The sequence below is a fragment of the Pungitius pungitius genome, chromosome 5, assembly GCF_949316345.1.
Source record: "Pungitius pungitius chromosome 5, fPunPun2.1, whole genome shotgun sequence".
NCBI lineage: Eukaryota > Metazoa > Chordata > Actinopteri > Perciformes > Gasterosteidae > Pungitius > Pungitius pungitius.
Window position 1 is genome coordinate 11,703,464 of NC_084904.1, and position 20,776 is coordinate 11,724,239.

At 42.2% G+C, this 20,776-nt stretch overlaps 2 protein-coding genes across 9 annotated transcripts; one reads left to right on the forward strand and one right to left on the reverse strand.

The window, feature by feature from the left end:
* The first annotated feature begins 895 nt into the window (after positions 1–895).
* On the forward strand, positions 896–16,072 carry git2a (G protein-coupled receptor kinase interacting ArfGAP 2a). Of its 6 annotated transcripts, XM_062562344.1 has the most exons (21): positions 898–1,396; positions 3,623–3,756; positions 4,021–4,133; positions 4,270–4,375; positions 4,480–4,566; positions 4,665–4,795; positions 4,895–4,989; positions 6,505–6,550; positions 6,988–7,039; positions 7,117–7,189; positions 7,849–7,946; positions 8,061–8,172; positions 8,271–8,413; positions 8,508–8,657; positions 10,271–10,519; positions 11,305–11,394; positions 12,802–12,884; positions 13,008–13,199; positions 13,465–13,596; positions 14,031–14,094; positions 14,397–16,072. In XM_062562344.1, exons 1-21 carry the CDS (start codon positions 1,345–1,347, stop codon positions 14,607–14,609), a joined length of 2,415 nt encoding a protein of 804 aa, XP_062418328.1. In that variant the 5' UTR covers positions 898–1,344; the 3' UTR covers positions 14,610–16,072. The 6 variants fall into 6 exon arrangements, with proteins under 6 accessions (XP_062418330.1, XP_062418331.1, XP_062418328.1 ...); XM_062562346.1 differs by lacking the exon at positions 10,271–10,519 and having other exon boundaries at positions 896–1,396; XM_062562345.1 differs by lacking the exon at positions 11,305–11,394 and having other exon boundaries at positions 899–1,396.
* A 94-nt stretch (positions 16,073–16,166) lies between these two features.
* On the reverse strand, positions 16,167–20,725 carry tchp (trichoplein, keratin filament binding). Of its 3 annotated transcripts, none has more exons than XM_037481491.2 (13): positions 20,559–20,725; positions 20,045–20,239; positions 19,022–19,232; positions 18,860–18,916; positions 18,498–18,566; positions 17,695–17,868; positions 17,508–17,620; positions 17,360–17,426; positions 17,087–17,259; positions 16,915–16,996; positions 16,638–16,823; positions 16,388–16,531; positions 16,167–16,306 (listed from the first exon to the last, which is right to left on the reverse strand). In XM_037481491.2, the coding sequence occupies exons 2-13, from the start codon at positions 20,233–20,235 to the stop codon at positions 16,274–16,276; spliced, it is 1,500 nt and encodes a 499-aa protein (XP_037337388.2). In that variant the 5' UTR covers positions 20,236–20,239; positions 20,559–20,725; the 3' UTR covers positions 16,167–16,273. The 3 variants fall into 3 exon arrangements, with proteins under 3 accessions (XP_037337388.2, XP_037337389.2, XP_037337390.2); XM_037481492.2 differs by having other exon boundaries at positions 20,555–20,725; XM_037481493.2 differs by lacking the exons at positions 20,045–20,239; positions 20,559–20,725 and adding an exon at positions 19,853–20,020.
* Positions 20,726–20,776: the final 51 nt, after the last annotated feature.

Sequence of the window (20,776 nt, forward strand, 5' to 3'; positions counted from 1 at the left end):
AAGATCTATTCACTTGGAAATTGTGCTAAACGTAGGCTACATGTACTTAATCATTTGCAAAGATGTACTGAGACATTGAGACATGTACTTAGACATTTACAATTTAACCAAATGAATGAGAAATTCAATTCTGTATTGAGAAATTGCTAAGTTGTTTGGAGGTTTGTCCATGTTGTTTTGAGAATGTCATTTCTGTTTCAAAAAATGAGCCAAACCAATAGAGAAAAACTGTAATACAGTCAACTCCCTCAAATAATGATATTCTAACGCATTTATTTCCTACAAACACAAACGAAACACACATTTTAAATGTTGGATCAAATAAATGATAAAATTGACTATGACCTCAAGTGTTGAATTAAAATCAGCGCTATTTCATTTCGGGGAGGGACATAGGTTGGAATTGTGGTACTTCACCGCAAGAGCGGTGTATTAGACGTACCGTACGACCATTTAAACTATATCAATACCATGTTGTATAAAATAAGCAGTGTCAGTTTGCTCTTTTAATGTATGTTCATCAACGGACTGTTCACGGACGATGTACTGCACGTTAGAGTCTGTGGATTCAACCTGCACCGAAGTAGAGCTTTTACTACTCATTTCTTTACACGTTAATTTAACTAAAATTAACTAAAAAAAGTGATTCGTGGAGCGTGTTACATGGAAATCCATTATTAGTTGTAAAAAGTATTCATTTGTGCCGTGTCGGGAGGTGCATGGATCAAACTCACCAAACGTCAGTCTCGTGAAGTATACAAACACCCTCAGTACAGTCTATCAGGGTTGTGGTCCGACGCATGCCCATACTAACCTCAACCAAACAAGTTTTTAATCTTTGGTTTCAAACCTTATTGTAGCAAAAATAAGGATGACTATTAGAATTTCCTCACACGAGCGAGGGAGAAAAGAAACCGTGTAATATCGGGGAGGCCGTGGAGAGGTGCATATCCTGTAAGGCTAACCTCAGGGCACGGGGCCCCCCGTCGCAGCTGCTGATGGGAACCCTCCGGCTCTGGTAGCTCCGATGCGACCAGAGACTGAAGCGCAGGCTGCAGAACGGGCACGGGGCTAACCAGTTAGCCAATTTGGTGCTAAGTCAGCTAACTCGCAGACGGAGCGGCACTGCACCTCACCGCCGCGGGGTGACGTTACAACAGACGCAATAATGCAAAGGCCGGCCCAGGCAAAACGGCTAGCGACAGTTAAATGAAGGAGCAGGTCGTTGTTTTTAAATTAGCTGGGTCTAAGCTAACGCGGAAGACATCCTCCACGGAAACCAATGGTTAACCCTTCACGCAATACTCTCCTCATTTTGAAAGGCTTTTTTTCAGCGAGTAAAGGATGTCTAAACGGCTGCGTAACACTGATCTCTGCGCTGATTGCAATGTTCCAGGTGAGCGAAAAAACAAACATCCATGCAGCGATTAGTCGTGATCCGCGAGCGTTACTTATTCACCGCCCCCTGGTCCATTAAGTAACGGCGCGATCGGATCGGATTATCACGGCTGTGTTACCATGCTGCTTTCCTCTTCCCCAGTGTATTAGAAGTGAGTTAAGATTACTTTTGTCCTGTGGGGGAAACTTGTTGGTGGTGTTGACAGGCCACTAACGTTATATTTCCCCGGCTGAAGATGCAATTAGACCTGAAGCAGCTGTCGTTTTAACTGTTGCCCCCCTCCGTTACTTGTAATGCGTTCAGATATGATGCACAGTTGTTACATGTTGTTACATGTCACATGTTACAATCAATATGCCTGTAGGCATGATGTCCTGGGCATGCAGATTTGAACTGTAATCCCTTATGAAATCTCGGTTTAGATCAGCATGAATCTTCTCTCTTTCATAGGAAGTTCGTGGGTGGTGGTGTGCTTTTTGTGTGCTGCACACACAGGTAGTGATAGTAAAAGAGGGGCCTTATTTTCAATGTATTATTGACTTTAACCAATTGTGTTAATATGGAATAATGTGAAGTTAACAAATTTCATTCCTAATACTGAGACATTTTTGGTAGTGATAAATAGTATTAGGGATGAGAGAAGAATTAGTTTAAGGTTTCACAATCAAACCTTTGTGTGAAATCCAAACCATTGTTGGGCTAGTTGTATTGTGTGTACGTTCAGGAGTCCCATTAATATTGAAATGACGTGATGTTGTTCAGCAGCCACAGGAAGCAAAAGAGGACGCTGAGTGAATTCACTGCAGAATTTGTTGTTTTCTACTGTGGCCCCACAATGTACAGTAAATGAAATATGATACACAGTAAAAGTAGAACCTGAATAGATTTGAGAATTTTTTAGAAACGGACGACCAATACAAAAACATTTAATGCAATTTTTTTCTCTAATGAAAATGAAGAAAGAAATGAACAAATATGCGAAGGATTCAGGATCACGTTGAGACTAGTTAAACCCCTCGGGTCTCCTCAGCAGCTGGCCTGGGTTGCCCTTCCTTACCACTGTTACCAGTTGTTGGCTTTGAATATTTTTAGAGTTTCAAGATGTGGTATTAAATTTAGAAACACTGGTTGAGGAAAGGGTAAAAGAGCTATGTCAGCAGCAGCACTCGGCTCTTGGTGGAGAGAAAAGAGGAGCCCAGAGCAACAGAAGGGAGCAGAATTTGACCAGCAACCCCTGCAGCTGTTCCTCGTGCACCTCAGCTGCTGCTGAGACACTTGCAGTCCTCGCTGTCCCGTCACGGTGCCAGACCGCCAATCTGCTAAACAGTTTATCGGCTATCGGAGTGTCAAATGATTTAGGGTATTTTTGGTCTTCACATGTTGACTGTATGAAAGGTCCCTGCGTAAACGGCGGATGGCACCACTCTGTCACATTCGTATTCGATGAAGTATGCTAAGTAGGTTGAGGTTAAGTAAACATTTATTTTGGTCACCAAGAAAGAGATCTACTCTTATGCATTGAAAGCTTTTTCTCGGTTTGTTTTTTTGCAAAGTTTTGAAAGAGGAAGTTGCTCCATTTATCAACAATAAGCTTAAAGGTGGTTCAACATGCAGCTGCTTCACTTCCTTTTTTCACAATGCTTGTGTTAGAAAAGGCCTTCTACCCATTGCTTTTAGCTAGATTGTTGTTGTAGATACATGTTTGCTATATTGGTGCCCTATGTGTTGTAAACTGTACATAGCCTACATAATGCTTCCTGTGGTTTGATCTTAGCATCGCCCCCCCCCCCCCAACATGTTGCAAGCTCAGGACTTTCTTTAGCCACACAGTACTCTTTAGTATTATGTGTGGTTTTTGTTCTTTCTCTGGCATTTCTCGACAAATGTATTATCCTTCGAGCAGTTATCAATCATATTTTTAATGGTATAAGTATGATCTTTGCCAGCTGAAGTCAGTGAGGAACTTAAAAGGAGAAGTGGGGTGCTATGGCCTCGTCCTTTATTTGTATACTACCAAGCGTAAAGATAGGCCATGACTTGTGATGCATTTCTAACTCAACCCCTACCAATGAAACTTGAGCAAATCAAAGCAGTGAGAGCCAGGTAATACAATATTGTACAATTAGTTACTCCTTAAATTACATTCCTAATCAGTTATGATTCATCAATTGGATGCCTGCGAGTGTCATGGTTTTAACTTTGGGGTTGTCTCCTCCCTCTCAGAACCCCGCTGGGCCTCCGTTAACAGGGGTGTGTTCATTTGCGATGAATGCTGCAGTGTTCATCGAAGTCTGGGAAGACACAGCTCCCAAGTACGTCACCTGAAGCACACACCATGGCCTCCTACGCAATTACAGGTGAAAATCCCAGCAGGGAGACGGGTATATTGCTATTCCCATGCTTGAAGCTGCACATCCCATTGCTTTTAGCTGTGAAGTTATCTTTTTCAGAATATTTTATGTGCTGTAAGGATGAAATATCTCGTTATCCGTGCACACAATATCCATTACAGCAGTTTTCCATTTCCAAGTCCTATCCTTTGCTCAGGTTAAATCGTCAGGACAACAGTTTTATTGATTTTGTCCAAATATAGAAAAAAAACTAAATACATTTTCTCCTAGATGGTTCAGACATTATACAGCAATGGTGCAAATTCAATATGGGAGCATTCTCTTCTGGACCCTGCATCTGTGATGAGTGGAAAACGCAAGGCCAACCCTCAGGACAAACTGCAGTGAGTCATTGTTGCTTGAAAACGTAAACAGAAGTGTTCAAGAAACCAGAAATACTGCTGAGTCCAGTATGTCATGTACTACTCACTCACTAGTTTCTCTTTTTTTCTGTTTGAATGTTTCTGTCTCATGTCAAAGTCCAAACAAATCAGAGTTTATTAGGGCCAAATATCAAATGCTGGCGTTTGTCCATCGCATGCCTTGCCGGGAGGACGACAGCTCGACCGCCAAGGATTTAAGCAAGGTGAGGAGAAGGCTCAATGAGATCAAGCTGAAAAAACGTATTTTACAAAGCTGAATTTTTATTCATTGCAGCCACTTTAATTGTCTGTCTGTTTCATTTTTCAGCAACTTCATTCAAGTGTACGCACTGGGAATCTCGAGACTTGTTTACGGTTGCTATCCCTGGGGGCACAAGCCAATTATTTTCACCCTGTAAGATTAATCTGCTGCAACTGAAGCAGGATTTCTATCTTTACATTAAAGTTTCTGTTGATTTTTACATAACAATGGTTTGTCCTGTACCCCTAAAGGAAAAAGGGAACACTCCCTTGCACGTGGCTGCCAAGGCAGGACAATTGTCTCAGGCTGAGCTATTAACGGTTTATGGAGCAGATCCTGGAGCCCTTGACAGCAATGGCAAGACTCCCATTGACTATGCAAGGTTAGCAATTTCTAATCATTTGAAATACCCACATAGGCCAGGAAAATCCCACGGAAATGTTTTTTTTAGAATTCAAACATAAAACACGTGCCTTTGTAGGGAAGCTGGCCACCATGACCTGGCCGATAGATTGGTGGAGATTCAGTATGAACTAACTGATCGACTGGCGTTCTACCTGTGTGGGAGGAAGCCAGGTAGGCATTGAGAGATGTTATTGAAATGGCAAAAAAGAATAGTCAAAGAATACCTTCATGTTTGGACGGAGTGACATATATATATATATATATATATATACACTCACCGGCCACTTTATTAGGTACACCTGTCCAACTGCTCGTTAACACTTAAATTTTAAGCAGCCAATCACATGGCGGCAACTCAGTGCATTTAGGCATGTAGACATTGTCAAGACAATCTCCTGCAGTTCAAACCGAGCATCAGTATGGGGAAGAAAGGTGATTTGAGTGACTTTGAACGTGGCATGATTGTTGGTGCCAGAAGGGCTGGTCTGAGTATTTCAGAAACTGCTAATCTACTGGGATTTTCACGCACAACCATCTCCAGGGTTTACAGAGAATGGTCCGAAAAAGAAAAAACATCCAGTGAGCGGCAGTTCTGTGGGCGGAAATGCCTTGTTGATGCCAGAGGTCAGAGGAGAATGGCCAGACTGGTTCGAGCTGATAGAAGGGCAACAGTGACTCAAATAACCACCCGTTACAACCAAGGTGGGCATAAGAGCATCTCTGAACGCACAGTACGTCCAACTTTGAGGCAGATGGGCTACAGCAGCAGAAGACCACACCGGGTGCCACTCCTTTCAGCTAAGAACAGGAAACTGAGGCTACAATTTGCACAAGCTCATCGAAATTGGACAATAGAAGATTGGAAAAACGTTGCCTGGTCTGATGAGTCTCGATTTCTGCTGCGACATTCGGATGGTAGGGTCAGAATTTGGCGTCTACAACATGAAAGCATGGATCCATCCTGCCTTGTATCAACGGTTCAGGCTGGTGGTGGTGGTGTCATGGTGTGGGGAATATTTTCTTGGCACTCTTTGGGCCCCTTGGTACCAATTGAGCATCGTTGCAACGCCACAGCCTACCTGAGTATTGTTGCTGACCATGTCCATCCCTTTATGACCACAATGTACCCAACTTCTGATGGCTACTTTCAGCAGGATAATGCGCCATGTCATAAAGCTGGAATCATCTCAGACTGGTTTCTTGAACATGACAATGAGTTCGCTGTACTCAAATGGCCCGCCACAATCACCAGATCTCAATCCAATAGAGCATCTTTGGGATGTGGTGGAACGGGAGATTCGCATCATGGATGTGCAGCCGACAAATCTGCGGCAACTGTGTGATGCCATCATGTCAATATGGACCAAACTCCCTGAGGAATGCTTCCAGCACCTTGTTGAATCTATGCCACGAAGAATTGAGGCAGTTCTGAAGGCAAAAGGGGGTCCAACCCGTTACTAGCATGGGGTACCTAATAAAGTGGCCGGTGAGTGTATATATATATATATATATATATATATATGCAATAAAACAAAATAAAATAAATGATACGTACAGTACTCCAATGAGATAAAAACAGCTCATATTTGAATGATTTACTTACATACTAGTATACTAAATAAGTTTCCTGTGCGTATCGATGATGTAGTTGGCAGTCATACAGAATTGACTTGTTGTTCCTTTCAGATCATAAAAACAGCCAGCACTTCATTGTTCCACAAATGGCTGACAGGTAAGAAAAGACACGCTGTAAGTTAACGCGATGGATGATAATATTAATGGATTTGATGTTACCTCGATTTGAGCCAATAAAGTGAGCAGTATTGGCACTTGTTTACGGTTGTATTTTGCTCTGAGGCCTGTTCTGACACGCTGCTGAGAGCGCTGCAGCATCTACTATCAGTGCTAAAAGAAACAGACCCAGTGAAGTTGCTGTCAAACCCCAAACATCCATAGTTGCGGGAAATAATGTTGTTTATTTTCAAAACATGCAGAACAGCTACTGTAAAAAAGGAGAGTGGCTTTTTCAATTCAAATGACACATTTTATCCTTTTTCATTTCACTCTCGATGGATAAGGAACATGTAAGTATTACTCAGAATGAGGGGTGCACCATGTTGACCTAACCGTTCACCAGCTCGTGTTTATGAAATTGTGCTTTGTTTGTAGCAGTTTAGATTTGTCAGAACTGGCCAAGGCAGCAAAGAAGAAACTCAAGTCTGTAAGTGTGTTTGTAGAGTTTAACTGAGGCATCTTTTCTCTGCTCACTTAAGTCTAACTTAACTTATTTTCATTCAGCTCAGTAATCATTTATTCGAGGAGCTGGCCATGGATGTGTACGACGAGGTGGACCGACGAGAGACGGACGCAGGTAACTTCAGTAAAAGCTTCCTTTCATCCAGAGAAGACATTTGCACCGTCACAATGGGCCTCACTCATCAATCTCCTCTTAAGATTCTTCTTGGATTTGGAGAAGTCATAAGGAAAGTCTACAGTAGATCCATGATCGGTTCTTAAGGCACAGAATTATTCTTACTTGTGTGATGAATGTCTCTCATTGTTGTAAATTGGAGGCTTGTGCTTGTCATGTTAAGTTGTGTTTTCTTTGCTTAGGTTAATGCTCTGCTAATCCACATTAAATGGGCATAAGGTTGTGTGCACACAGAGGTTGAAAGGAAAACGTTGAAATAAATAAAAAAGGGTGGTGCACAGGACTCAGTGTTATTTTTGGAATACAATCATTCTTTGTAAAATGTAAGAATACGTCGTTTCCATCATTGTTATACAACTACAGAAGTTAAGAATATGCAAATGTTTTGAGTGGCGTATTGATGATGAATAGAGGGCAGAGTCTTGACAGAGACCTTCACACATTTTTAGTGGGTCACAAGGTATGTTTGAGAGGGGTTTTCTTTGTGGACTAGTCTATAAAATTGTAAATCGTTACATCTTTAAGAGCAGTGAATGAGGCCCACCGGTACGTGACTTTGCAGCTGTACTCCCCGCTCTAATCAGACAAATTCTTTGTAGTGTGGTTGGCGACACAGAATCACAGCACTCTGGTGACCGAGACGACTGTGGTGCCTTTCCTTCCTGTGAATCCGGAGTACTCGTCCACACGAAACCAGGTGAGTGTCCTTTACAACCCCCCCGCAAATGTAGTGTTGTTTCTCACTCCACGCATTTCATTTTGAAGTTCGACTGCATACAGCTGATGTGAATTTGTTTTTTTCTTAATTCAGGGAAGACAGAAGCTGGCAAGATTTAATGCGCATGAATTTGCAACTCTTGTGATTGACATATTGAGTGATGCTAAGCGCAGACAACAAGGGAATTCCATTGCCAGTCCCAAAGGTCAGCATCTTATTGTTACGTTACTCCTACAATCTCACCGACACTAGTGCATCACAGATATGAAGCCGCTCTTCCACCCCTGTGTCCCCTCATTCCAGACAATGTTGAATTCATCCTGAAGAGTGTGGGTGTCAGGCATCGCAGTGACAGCCAGGAAAACGACCAGCCTGACTACGACAGCGTGGCGTCCGACGAGGACACGGATCACGAGCTCCCTTTGAGCCAAGGAGACCGGACAAAGGTATGATGGGACCACACAAATGTGCAAACCCTGGCAGACGCTCTCCCACTACAGGTGCCTTCACCGCTTTGCTTTCGACCCCTCTGTCCAACAGAGCCTGGACTCTGACCTCTCCGACGGACCGATTACTATGCACGAGTACATCGAGGTGAAGACGGCGCTCTCTGCCTCTGAAGCCAAGATCCAGCACCTTTTGAAAGCCAACAACAACCTGAGTGACGAGCTGAGGCTGATGCAGAAAAAGGTACCCCCCGTGCTCCACCAGTAAGATCACTAACACCGGGGGCCGGACTGAGGGGGGGCCACAGTGGTCAGCGGAGCTCTTTTCCTGCCCAGTGTGATCAAGCTGTCCCAATAGGAACGCTGTGTCACAAGATAAGGCTGCTGCGACGCCCTGCTGGTCCACCCTCTGGTTTGGCCAGCATGTTCATCGCGTGATTGTAAACAGGATTTCTTTTTGTCTTTTTTTTTATTTTTTTTATATGAGAATAAGAAATGCACCTTTTCTCCTGTTAAAAAGAGTTTACCATTACCCTTTTAAAATAAATCTGTATGCTTTCTAATGTTACTAACAAGCATGTTTTAAGATAAAGCATGAAGTAATTGACAGTGTTTTTTAAAATCCCTTTCATAGTAACTAACTTATATTGTATGTGTGTGCCTTGCTTCATCCCATCAACTGTGTTTTCTCTGTAAAATGTTTTTGGATGATTTTCAGCTGGTGTTTTTGGTCACAGCCTTTTGGTACAGTTTATTGTTTGATGTGTTGTCCAAGAGGTCACATTTCATAGAAATATCATAGAAAACATACTTGTCAGCTGACACAAACTTGGAATATTGTTATTACTGTTACTCCAAACTGCTAATTCATTGACATGACAATGTTAAGTTTGAGTTTCTCCACAAATGTATTCAATGTGCTTTCACCCAAGCAATCTGTATCCTGCTAAAAGCCAAACTATTACTACTACTTCTACTATTATATAATGATTAACTGATGTGTTTCAATTCAACCCCTATCAGTGAGGTTCATTTTATTATTTTAAGCCGGCTGTTTGGAAGGAGCATGCTGATAGTCTGATTGGTCGCACACTCAAGGTCATTGTGACACTGCAGTAGACACACAGCACTGTAGCATCCTGTGTGGGTTCTTTTGGCCGCATGTTATAATGTTAGATTATAGTTGAAAAGATTTGCTTAAATGAACAAAGTCGATTGAAGATGTGGTGGAGAAAACCGGACATGTTGCTTGTCATGACATATTGTATCTTAAAACTCTAAATGGAATGTCAGGCTTTACCAAAACAGGTAATACCAAAAGCAAACTACTTCCTTTTCTGACCAGTTCACCAGGTCGTATCTCCTCATAATTCTGGAGTTAATCCATCTGCACTGTGGCTATATCTTTGACTTGAACTGCACCTGTGTTGCTTATCTATGCAACGAGCTTTTGCTTGCTTATCACTTGCTTTGCTTTTTTTTGGTTTTAGACCAAGTCTCAAAAACATCAAAAATATTCTTCCTATGAGTTTTAGTAGTTTGATGGCATACACACAATTGTTTATCTTCTAAGCAGCTTCAGATTTTATACATCAGTCTAATTTCATACATTTCTGTGAGAGCGTTATCCAAATATTGACATTTTTATCACGGTATCAACAAAAATATTGACTATTATTTAATTAAATGACTATAAGCGTGCTAACAGTATTAGACAGTCCAAGAATAACAATGACACTTTAAGAACAAAAGGGCTGAACCTGAAACGTGCTGTAAAGTTGGAATAGATCAGAGAGGAGGAACACAGCTTGCTTTGCTCAGAGCACCTCTTGGTGTATTGCCCACCGTCTCTTCCAGCTGCAATCTCTGCAAATCGAGAACACCTCGCTCAGACGGCACGTCCCAACCAATATCTATCAGCCCCCGAGCGGTTCAGACTACCCCGACCCCTCCAGCCCCTCGGCCTTGAAACGCCGGCAGTCTGCGCAGGCCAGTCGGCCCATGTCTATGTATGAGACCGGCTCAGGCCTGAAGCCCTATCTCCCCAAAGGGGAAAGTCCCTACCCAGAGGAGGGTGTCCCCACCCTGCAACCCCACCCACCTCATGTAAGTAAGACCTGTTCCCTGCTCACCGTTTGCCATTTCCTCTCCACTGCCCTGTTTCCCTCATGTCTTCACCTTCTCTGCAAACCCTTCTCTCTGCCTGCTCTTTTTAATGGTTTTTCCTACTTGTTTGCCACTGGGTAGGTTTTTTTTTTGCAGCTTAAAGACAGAGTCACATTTTGTGTCCACATCCATTTTATCTCCTGTTTTACTGGATAGCTGCTTGTTTGTCAGGCTGTAACTGCAATGAGATGCTGTTATGTGATCAACTTTGAAGGTTTGTACTGTGTTTTATGTTGACGAAGCATTAAAACTGCCATACAAATACTCTGTTTTTGTAGTGCATGATACTTTCACAAACTCACCTTTTCTCCTCATCTGTTTGGATTCTCTCTTTGATTTAAGTAAGATATCTACACACTTAATTTTGGTCTTGTGAATCATCATTTTCTGGTGCTTTTCTCCTTATGGATTAATTCGCAGGCCCTTCTTCTTCCAGCACACAGTGCTCAAAATGGAAATGGTTCAGGAGAATAATCTGTAAAAAACACATTTGTTGCATTGATTTCTGATTTTGTTAAAGTCACCCCTCAAAAATAGTCCTGAATATAATGGGCATATTTATTTCCAAGAAGCCCATTTGCTATAAATACTTTAGGATTAAGAACTGGATTGACGAGACCACTACTACATAACATGATCTAATCTCGTTCATCTCTTTCACGTTTGTTCCATTTCAGTTTAGGAAATTTGATGTCCTTATAATGTGATTTGAACCCTGTCTTTAGACGGAAAGGGGCGCTTTTGTGACCACCTCTTCATCCCTCCCCTCATTTCCATCCACCCTGTCATGGTCGAAGGACGAAATTGCTCAAAAGGTTAAGTACATCCTCACTCGGTCCACAGTGTGTGGACACAGCAAATCCACTTGGCGCCATTTCCATTCCTCCCTCATATCTCCCTGTGTCCTCGATACACAGCTGCATGAAACCTGCCCTCATCAGCATCCTCCTCACAGCGCTGATAAACAACTGGAGTTGTTTGGTTTTGCGAAGCCTGAATATTGAGCAAAAGGCTGCACTTGTGATGCAGCACGGACTAATTTGAATGCTTGCTTTCTCTGCTCCACAAAGCTGTGCAGCAGATGATGTTGAAAAGGTTTCATTGTACAAAGTTGAGAGTGGTGTTTGTTTCATTTTTACAAAAAAAGTTCTCAGTCTATAAAAATACAGAAAGTAAATTACATTATTAAAATTTAAATAAGTATTCAAAAATAAATAATAAAATATATACAAAAATTCAAATGAATTGTCAAAGTCATGTTTTTGATTTCAAACATTCCAACTTTATAAAGAGAAGTCATGTTTTAACCGTCTTCAACCAATTGCTATTTTGCACTGTGAGCTTCCAACGGCATGGTCTCGCTTCTTCCCTCCAACACTCAAACAAGAACAAAGCTTTATCTAAACATGGATATGTGCTAGTTGCATTTCCTGAGGCGAGCTTCAGTTTGCTGCATTTCATTTCCAGTTTGCTGTATTATATTATTTTATGTGGATTTAAAGACATGCTGTAGAAAAGGCCCAGCGAGGCCTCAGTGTACTTGCTTCTTCGGCTTGTTTGTGAGTGTCGCTGTGGGACACGAGGGGAATCTGCGTGAGGATAGTTACAGTGGACGGATGAATGTGAAGCCCGTTGGCTGTGCAGATGAGGCCTTCCTAGTCTGTGGGATTCACTTAACGGCTTCTTTTACGAACTCATCTGACCCTTGACTCGCCTCAAACAACGACCCACTGCGCGGGGCCTCCTGATATGTTTTGTCATGGATGTGACGTAATGTTGCTATACTTGAGTTTGACTGTTTTGTTAATCGTCAGCCATGATTCCATCCATATTCCAACATTCTGTCACATATGATGATCCTAGTCGCTGAAGACTGAGAGGTCAGGTCATGCAGGTCAGCACTGGTAAATAGGTCCCAGTGATGTGAGTGAACTATGAACTGTGCCTATAGTGTCCTACTAATCCTGTATGGAAGGCTTTATAGTGATTGTGTGCTCTTGCTGCACAGCTAGTGGCTTTATCCATCCAGTCATCTGCATTGCTTTTCCTTCTTTACATTTCAATCTGACATAAAACATACGGCAATATGTACTTTTCCAATATACGTTTTTGTTCTTTGTGGACCAGCGTTGAAAATGTGATTTTCCCCAGTTATATCGTCAGTGACGTGGGACGTTTGGCATGAGGTATATTAGCATTTTTTGTGTCCTCTCTACCTCCAGGCCTCAAAGTTAGAGAAGCAAAGCAGCGTGCCGGAAAGTGACTATGACAACACGTTCAATGACTCAGAGATGGATGATTCGGGGTAAGAGCATCACCCAAAATGATGGTGAAAGACCATGGGACAGTTTTCTGGCTAATGTGCTGTTTAGCTTCAGAGTAAAAGCAGTGAGAGAGTTGTTTTTGTCTTCTGAATGTGTCTCTGCAGTCTGAGCAGGAGAGGGAGGCTGAGGAGCAGTGGCTGGCTGGGGGAAGGCAATTCGATCCCAGAGATGGATGATCTGGTGATGGATCCAGACCCCACACTTCCCAGCACAGAGGATGTCATCCGCAAAACAGAGCAGATCACCAAGAATATCCAGGAGCTACTGCGGGCGGCTCAGGAGAACAAACATGACAGGTTAGATCAGGATGAGAAGAGATGGGGATCTCAATCATCTTTTATTTCCTTGCTTGCAGTTTAAGCACAATAAGATCCTCTTTCATTCATCGTTATTCTGTTATGTTAAGTTGGGTTCATCTTCTATCATTTCCCCTCTTTTTTTTGTTTGTTTACTGTCACTCTTCCACTTCCCTCTACTTCTGATCGTCTCTGCTGCTGCTGTTGTTGTTGTTGTTGTTGTTCTGGTGTCGCTGGACGCCCGCCCCCTGCCCCCTCCGAGCAGACCATGCGAGCGTGAAGGTGTGCGCCGGCTCAGGCACAGCCTGGGATTTTTCAGCACTCTGGTGCCCTGGGCCGAGAAGGCCCCCCCTTCCCTTCCTCCGCTCAGCCTGCGGTCCCCTGACCCCGCCTCCTGGTACTCTGGCCTCTGTCCCTGCCTCCCAGGCACAGTTTTATTTCCCTCTGACTTCACACCGTTCTAACAAGCTGTCTCTTTTGCTGCAATGCGTTGACCTTGAATTTGCGTCATTCAGTTGATGCATAGTGAAGTTGCATTGTGCAGTGACTTGCTTTTGATAAGTAGGCGACAGGAACTGACTTTTTTGGTGGATGTGGTTTCTACAGTGGAGCCGTCATTTTGTGATGCTACTTACAGTGCAAATGTGTCCACAACAAATAGCATGTTCTGTTGAAGATGATAAAGCACGGTGTGGTGAGAATAGTACAAAGACCTGCATTTAAAAGCGTTAAGTCAATTGATATGTGACCTATGTTAAATAATTCTGCGATTTGTATGGATTTGGGTTCAATATGTAAAACTCATCAACAAATCTATTCTCTTCCTCGCAGCTTTATACCCTGTTCAGAAAGAATATATGTGGCTGTAACAGAAATGGCGGCCCTCTTTCCCAAGGTATGAAAACAAGTTAGTATATATTTTGCTTTGAGAGATCAGATTAGTCACAATCAGTCAGCCATTTAGTTTCTTTATTTGTTATTATGATGGTATCATAAAGTATACAACCTGGTACACCTGGTTATTTAATCAAATGAAAAAAAAGCAATGAATCTCGCCTAAATGTTTATGTTCTTAGTGTGTTAAGAGGGTGTTAAGAGGTTTGTTAAGGGATCCTCTGCTATCTCTATGCACAAATGTGTTTACTTTAGGACAAACACTGTCCATTAGTACTAAGATATTTTAACGTTCCTCTGCAGAAGCCACGCTCGGAGACTGTGAGAAGCTCTCTGCGCTTGTTGACCTCCAGTGCGTACCGGCTTCAGAGTGAGTGCAGGAAGGCGTTGCCTTCCGAGGGCTGCCCAGGACCGGACATGCAGCTGGTCACCCAGCAGGTCATCCAATGTGCTTATGACATCGCCAAGGCAGCCAAGCAGCTTGTCACTATCACCACAAAGGAGAACACTAACTAACAGCACTCACAGGGCTGCAAACCTGTCAGCATCTCAGTTTTCCTCTTAAGTATATTTTTTAATGATTTTTCTTTTTGTATTCGTGGTATATGCATGCATTGTTTTTTTAATTTATGAATAAATATTTAAATCCAAGCCTGGACAAAATATGAGTGTGAAAAAGTCAGCAGCTCTACTGACTGCTGTAGGAGCACAATTTCTCTAAGATACAATTTTAACTGTTGTAAATCAAGCGGCCTGTGGACTGCGATGGTTTATAGATTAGTTGGACAAACAACGGATCTTTAATCAGTTCATAATGTTAATACGTGTTATTGACAGAAGTGATTAAGCACAGGACAGTAAATCCAACTATCGGTTGATGTCATCAGTCCTAAACCAGAAATGGATGATAAAAAATCACACTTGAGTCAGAACTCTGCTTTCATTGAATGCCATTGCTAACATTCTTGTGGCTAAAGGAGCTTCCTCATTAAAAGCAGCCTACAAGCGCTATCATGCTCTAATGTTTGTTCTCAAAAAACCAGATCAATTATGTCTGAAACTTCATTGATGCACAAGTCGTAGCTCTGTAATGTATGTGGTTTGTCCACGTGTCCCAAGGGATTTGTTGTGCCCATTTGTCAATTCCGTGAATGCAAATAACGCTTGTTAAGGGGCCTAGTGGTGCTCTTCACCCCACCAACATGTAGTATCAAGTCGAGGTAATCTGGCGTGCTTCTTCACGCTGCACTGTATTCTGCAGTCTGGTGTGCCATTGCAGTGTTGGTGATGTTACAAGGTATTTAGAGCTAATAGACATACAGTACTTTATGTATGTCCTCGTTTTCTGTGCTCCGTTCCATTGCTGCTAGTTTCGTATTTAATGTGCAACAAATTGGATAGAAGTCATGACGCCACGAATATTTGTGCAAACCAACGTTCATTAAGTGTTTCAGAGTTGATGGTCATTTTGACAACTAAGTAGGGTAGTGTCACTCTGTATTTGACCGGAGTGCAGGCATGTATGTTATGCATCTATTAAGTTGCACTTCAGACAACTAATTATTTTCTAAATAAACTTTATTTATAAATACACACTGTTTGCAAGATGTTGCATTAGTTTGCTTTAATTTTGATACAAAAAAAACAATTATTGGATTGAAAGTTTTATTTAATCTACAAATTCAGGATAGAAAATATACATTTAAAAAAGTGCAAAACAAATCCATAAATACTTCTCTACATACAAACAACTGATTGGTAATTATTAACATGAGGATGGCACAACATGACCTCATAACCTACGTCCTCACTGCGTGTACGTGAGAGATGTGAGATACAAGGTCCTTGATCAAACATGCATGGATGTTTTTCACCTTCTAATTGTCTCTTGACTGTGGCTTGCTCAGCAAGAAAGAAAAAAATCCCAACTCAATTTGCTACAAGATTGAAATGCATGTTTTCATTAAATGCGAACTGGATTTTGTCCATTGGTTACTTTGAATTGCAGTAGGAAAAGATCTGTTCATTGACCAGAGGAACAATTAGAGTGACCACTAACTGATGCAATCTACATATACATACAACAAACACGAACAAACTATGGGGCAAAATCTTAAAGCTGATTTATAAGTGGAATGAATATACATCTCACAATTTGGTTTTGACTTGTAGCAGCTTGCTCAGGTCCATGCTGATCGAGGCCTGCTGTGAATCTGAAAGGGACAGTTTGAGATTACTTAAAGAGTATTTTGGACTGTGGCAAGTTAACATTCAGCTCTTCTTTCATCTTTTACCTTTTCCTGGTACCCTTTCTTGGTCATCCTCTGCATCTCCAGCTTTAGCTCCTCCTCCTGAACTTGAAGGGCCACCCTGTCCTCCTCATCCTCCTGCTCTAACCTGCATTGCTCCTCCCACTGATCCTGGTGCTGCTGCTCCACCTACAGTAAATGTGCAGAAACACTTGCGCTGTAGGTTCTGATGCCTGTTCAATTTTCTTCTCAAATTTTCTGTCCATCAAAACAGACCACTGTACTAGGTGCCAACCTGAGCATTGATCTCTTGCATCCGTGCCGTCCTACGCCCCTCTTCTTGCTCCTTCTCATGCCTTCTGGTCTCCCTCTCCTGCTCCAGCTCTTGGATCAGTTGTTCTCGTCTCCTCAGTGACTCCTCCTGAGCCTCTCTGTTATTTTGCATCTTAAGCTCCAGCTGCTGCTGCCTACCCATGAGTACCTTTCACAACAAAGCAAAGATAGGAGAGCTATTATTAACTAGTCACATATTTTACAAATTGAGTTTCATCTCGATGAATAAAACAATTCACCTCTTGCATGAGTCGTTCTCTCGCCTTCTTCTCCTTCTCCCACTGTGCTTCTCGTTTCTCCCACACACGTTGAGCTTCTTCTCTGAAATGGATGTGATGCATTGTTTTGTATTTGAGGAGAAGCAGGAGTCTTTTCCGGCAGAGTCGCAGCTCGCTGAATCTTGGTGCTTACCTGTGTAGGATGTCAAACTCAGCTTCCCTCTCCTGCTCCAATCGAAGCTGCTCTTCAATCACGTGTTTCATCCAGGCAGCATCGGCGATGGCCCTTTCCCTTCGTTCAGTCTCTATCTTCCTGTCCTCTTGCTGTCCTTCTAGCAAACCTGCTAAGATCTTATGGTCTGCCTCCTAGTGGCCACAGATGAAATCGAGGAAGGTGGGAAAGCCAGTCAAGTTGGATCGCATGTAGAAATATATACTGTAACCAAAGTGGGTGAAGTAGACCAACCAGTTCCTCCTGCACTTGCTGGGCTCTCCTCTTCAGCTGAGCACGATATTGACGGATCAAAAAAAGCCTGGTGCGACACAAATCCAATAAACCCAATGAAAGAAATGCCATAATTATTTAGATAAGTTATCTACTACGCTTCCCTTACCCCATTTCAGACTTTTTTCTTTTTTCCACCACTTTTCTCCTTTCCTCCTCTATCTTCTCCAGCTGCCATTGTTTGACCAAAAGAGCCTCCTGCTCCTTCTTCAAGCGAGTGGCCTGAAAGAGGAGAAATGCTTAAAAAACACATCTGTTATAATCTTTTCAATAGAAAAAAACGTAGTTCTTAATACCTCCTCTTCCCTCAACTTCAGTTCTTCCATCTGTTTGCATAGTTCCTCGGCCCTCCTCAGCTCTTCTGCCTTCTTTTTCTCTTCAGCTTGCTTCATCCTCACCAGAGCCTCTTTTCGGGTTCTCTCGTACTCATTTTCAAAGCGTCTGTTCTGCTCCTGCTCTGCGACGTCTTGCTACATGTTTGGAGAGATGGTCACTTACAGTAGGTGTCGAACTTTCATAATTAAATACCACGTTGAGAAGGTTAACAGGAGTACTTTTCAGACGTGATACTTTGCTCACAGATGGCATGGGCTCTGTTTCATTAAGTATGCAGTTGTTATATAAATAATTAGTCAGCTGAAGGTATAATGACAACATTTAACAACTTGTGGGTCCCACGTGTCATCACTCACTTGGGGGAGGTGTTGCCCAGGTGTTTGGGTAAAATGATGTATTAACCATTGAAATAGAATCAGTAAAATAACTGTTTGCCATGGTCATATTAGCAGTTGAAGATGATGCACAGCCATCTAAATTGATCATGGAGACTTTTTTGCGATGGTAAAAAAGGCTGCCGCTCTGACCATCCAAACTTACGATTGGGAATGTATTTTCTACCATTATTCTATTTCTATGGTAATAACTGTAACATTAAGTGCTTTGACCTTCCGGTCCTTCTTGTAAGTTGGAAATGTCTTAGGCCACTTACAGCAACGAGCTACAGTTCAAACTGGTTAATTGATAGAAAGTTATCAAAACAATTGAATCAAATCAAAAGAAAATTAACTATTTTGCCATGTGCCTGTGGTGGATGTCTTACCCGTTTCTTCTCAGATATCTGCTCGTGCCATTGGCTGACAACATGATCTTTATGTAATGCTGACTCAACCTGTGGATGGATTAAAAGAGCGAGAAAGGATACAGATGAGACAAAGATACTGATGAGGCTGAACCTTAGCAGAAGGGATACCACAACATTTCATTCCCTCTTAGATCAACACTGGACTCGGGTTAACAGAAAGTCATGCAATAGCTTTATCACAAGCCCTATTAGTTTCTAGATCAAGTGGACGTCTCGACAACGTCTGTTTTCTCCTCTTGCAGAGCTCTGCTGGTTACAGGATTCCTAAGGCCATAAATCACTTCATCAACTGTGAAACTTTGAAAGAAGAGAAGATCTACCTTTTGCAGCTCTGTGTTGTTTTTCTTCCAGTGCTCTCTGAGCAGCTCTTGTGCAAGCTAGAGATAAAAAGAGAAGGCATAAGGATGATACACTCATGGCAAAGCACCATGGTTAGTACTAAACATAAAATTATATAACAACTTAAATTCAAGTAAAACTACCTTTTTTCTTCTTTCCTCTCTCACTGTACGAAGCTCTTCCGTCTTTTGCAGCAGCTGACTTGCCAATGTGCTGGTATCAGGAACCACCTCCCTCAGCTCCGCCTCCAGCCGGGCGTGCTCCTCTTGAAGCATGACCCTTAGCCGATTCCTGCGCTCCTCCAGGCTGGCCTTCTTTTCCTCCTTTAGTTTCTGTTCATTGTATGCTGACATACTGAAAAAAACAAACAAAGGAAAAGAGACCTTAGTTATGGCTTAATTTCTCTGTTAAAACAAACATTGTTTTTTGTGACATGCTAGAGGAGGGAATACTTGTGGTTTATTGTGTCCTTCACTTCATTACTCACACATAATAAACAAACACCGTACAGCACAGCACATTTATGCAAGATACGTCTCCGGGGGGATATTTAGTCACTGAGCCAAATACACAGACTACACAATACTATACAGAAAAGAAGCATTGACTTTTGCACCATTGCTCTCTGTGAATATCATCGATACTCCATTACTATTACTGATATTTCAGAGTAGAAGCATTATTAATGCTGTTAGTGATGAATGTACATTATGCTATATGCTATTTCAATCATTACTTTTCATAACTTACAAATGTTCTCTAACTTATGGTATTACTGTAAAACCACTGATCAATCAACCCTCTTTTAAACATTGTCAACTGTGTTTAAATATATGTATTTTGACATTTCTTGATTAAGCAATTGATTCATAACTGAAAACATATATGATAATAGTAGCATTTGAATGATCCGCTTCCTTTCTGTGGACACACTTACACAGGCAATTAGTCAAGTCTTGAGAGGAAAATCTAACCTTATTTTTGTTGTAGAAAACGAAAATCCCATCTGAGATGTGTTACAAATGCACAGGGAGATATAAGGTGCACATCACTGTCGCTTTTGAAATTTGAACACCTCATATTCACAGGTTGATTACTCATCCTACTACGACTGCTGCTGCAGGAGAAAGCTGCGCAGGTCCCGTCCACCGGTGCATGAGGTGTACCTCTTTTCGTAGGACTGAGCCGAGCTCCAAGCCGCCTGCCTCTGGCTGCGGACACTCTGCTCCCGGAAGTACAGAGAGTGCAGCTCCCACTGCTGGCGACAGCGGGCCTCCTGCTCCCGCTGCAGGGCCATCCGTGCAGCCAGCACCCTGGAGCGACTGGGGAAGTGGGCCGAGAGGGTCGGCCGAGCCATTTACCTGAATCATGATCAACGTTACGTTAGAAGAAGCAATTCACTAACGTTACAATATTTACCGCAAGGCAATACCGTTACCTGGCAGACCTAGCCTTTGACCAGCACTAGCATGTGCGAGTTAAGTCAAGGCTTATTCGTACAGAAAACTAAAAAACATCCAGTTATGTCTTTGCTAGAGTTGCGCGGGGAAGGTCATATCGTTTGTTATGTAACTTAACGTTAGCTAAAGGCAATGACGGACAATACAAAAGGTAGCATAAATAAAGGCGAGCGTCACACATCTCACTAGCAGCCAGCAACGATAAATGAAACTTACTTGCCTTTTAGTAATGAACTATATAACTTTCTCTCGATATTTGTTAAAAGCAGTCTAGACTTTGCATTACGAAAAAGAAAAAATCGCCGTTATTCAAGTGTTCAAACCCATAGAGTCGATCCCCAGTTTTCATCAATGTTAGCTTAGTTACCCTTATGCTTCCTAGTTACTCCCACGGTACGGTATACCGCGAAGGTCAAAACTGCTAACCGTTGAAAGAAA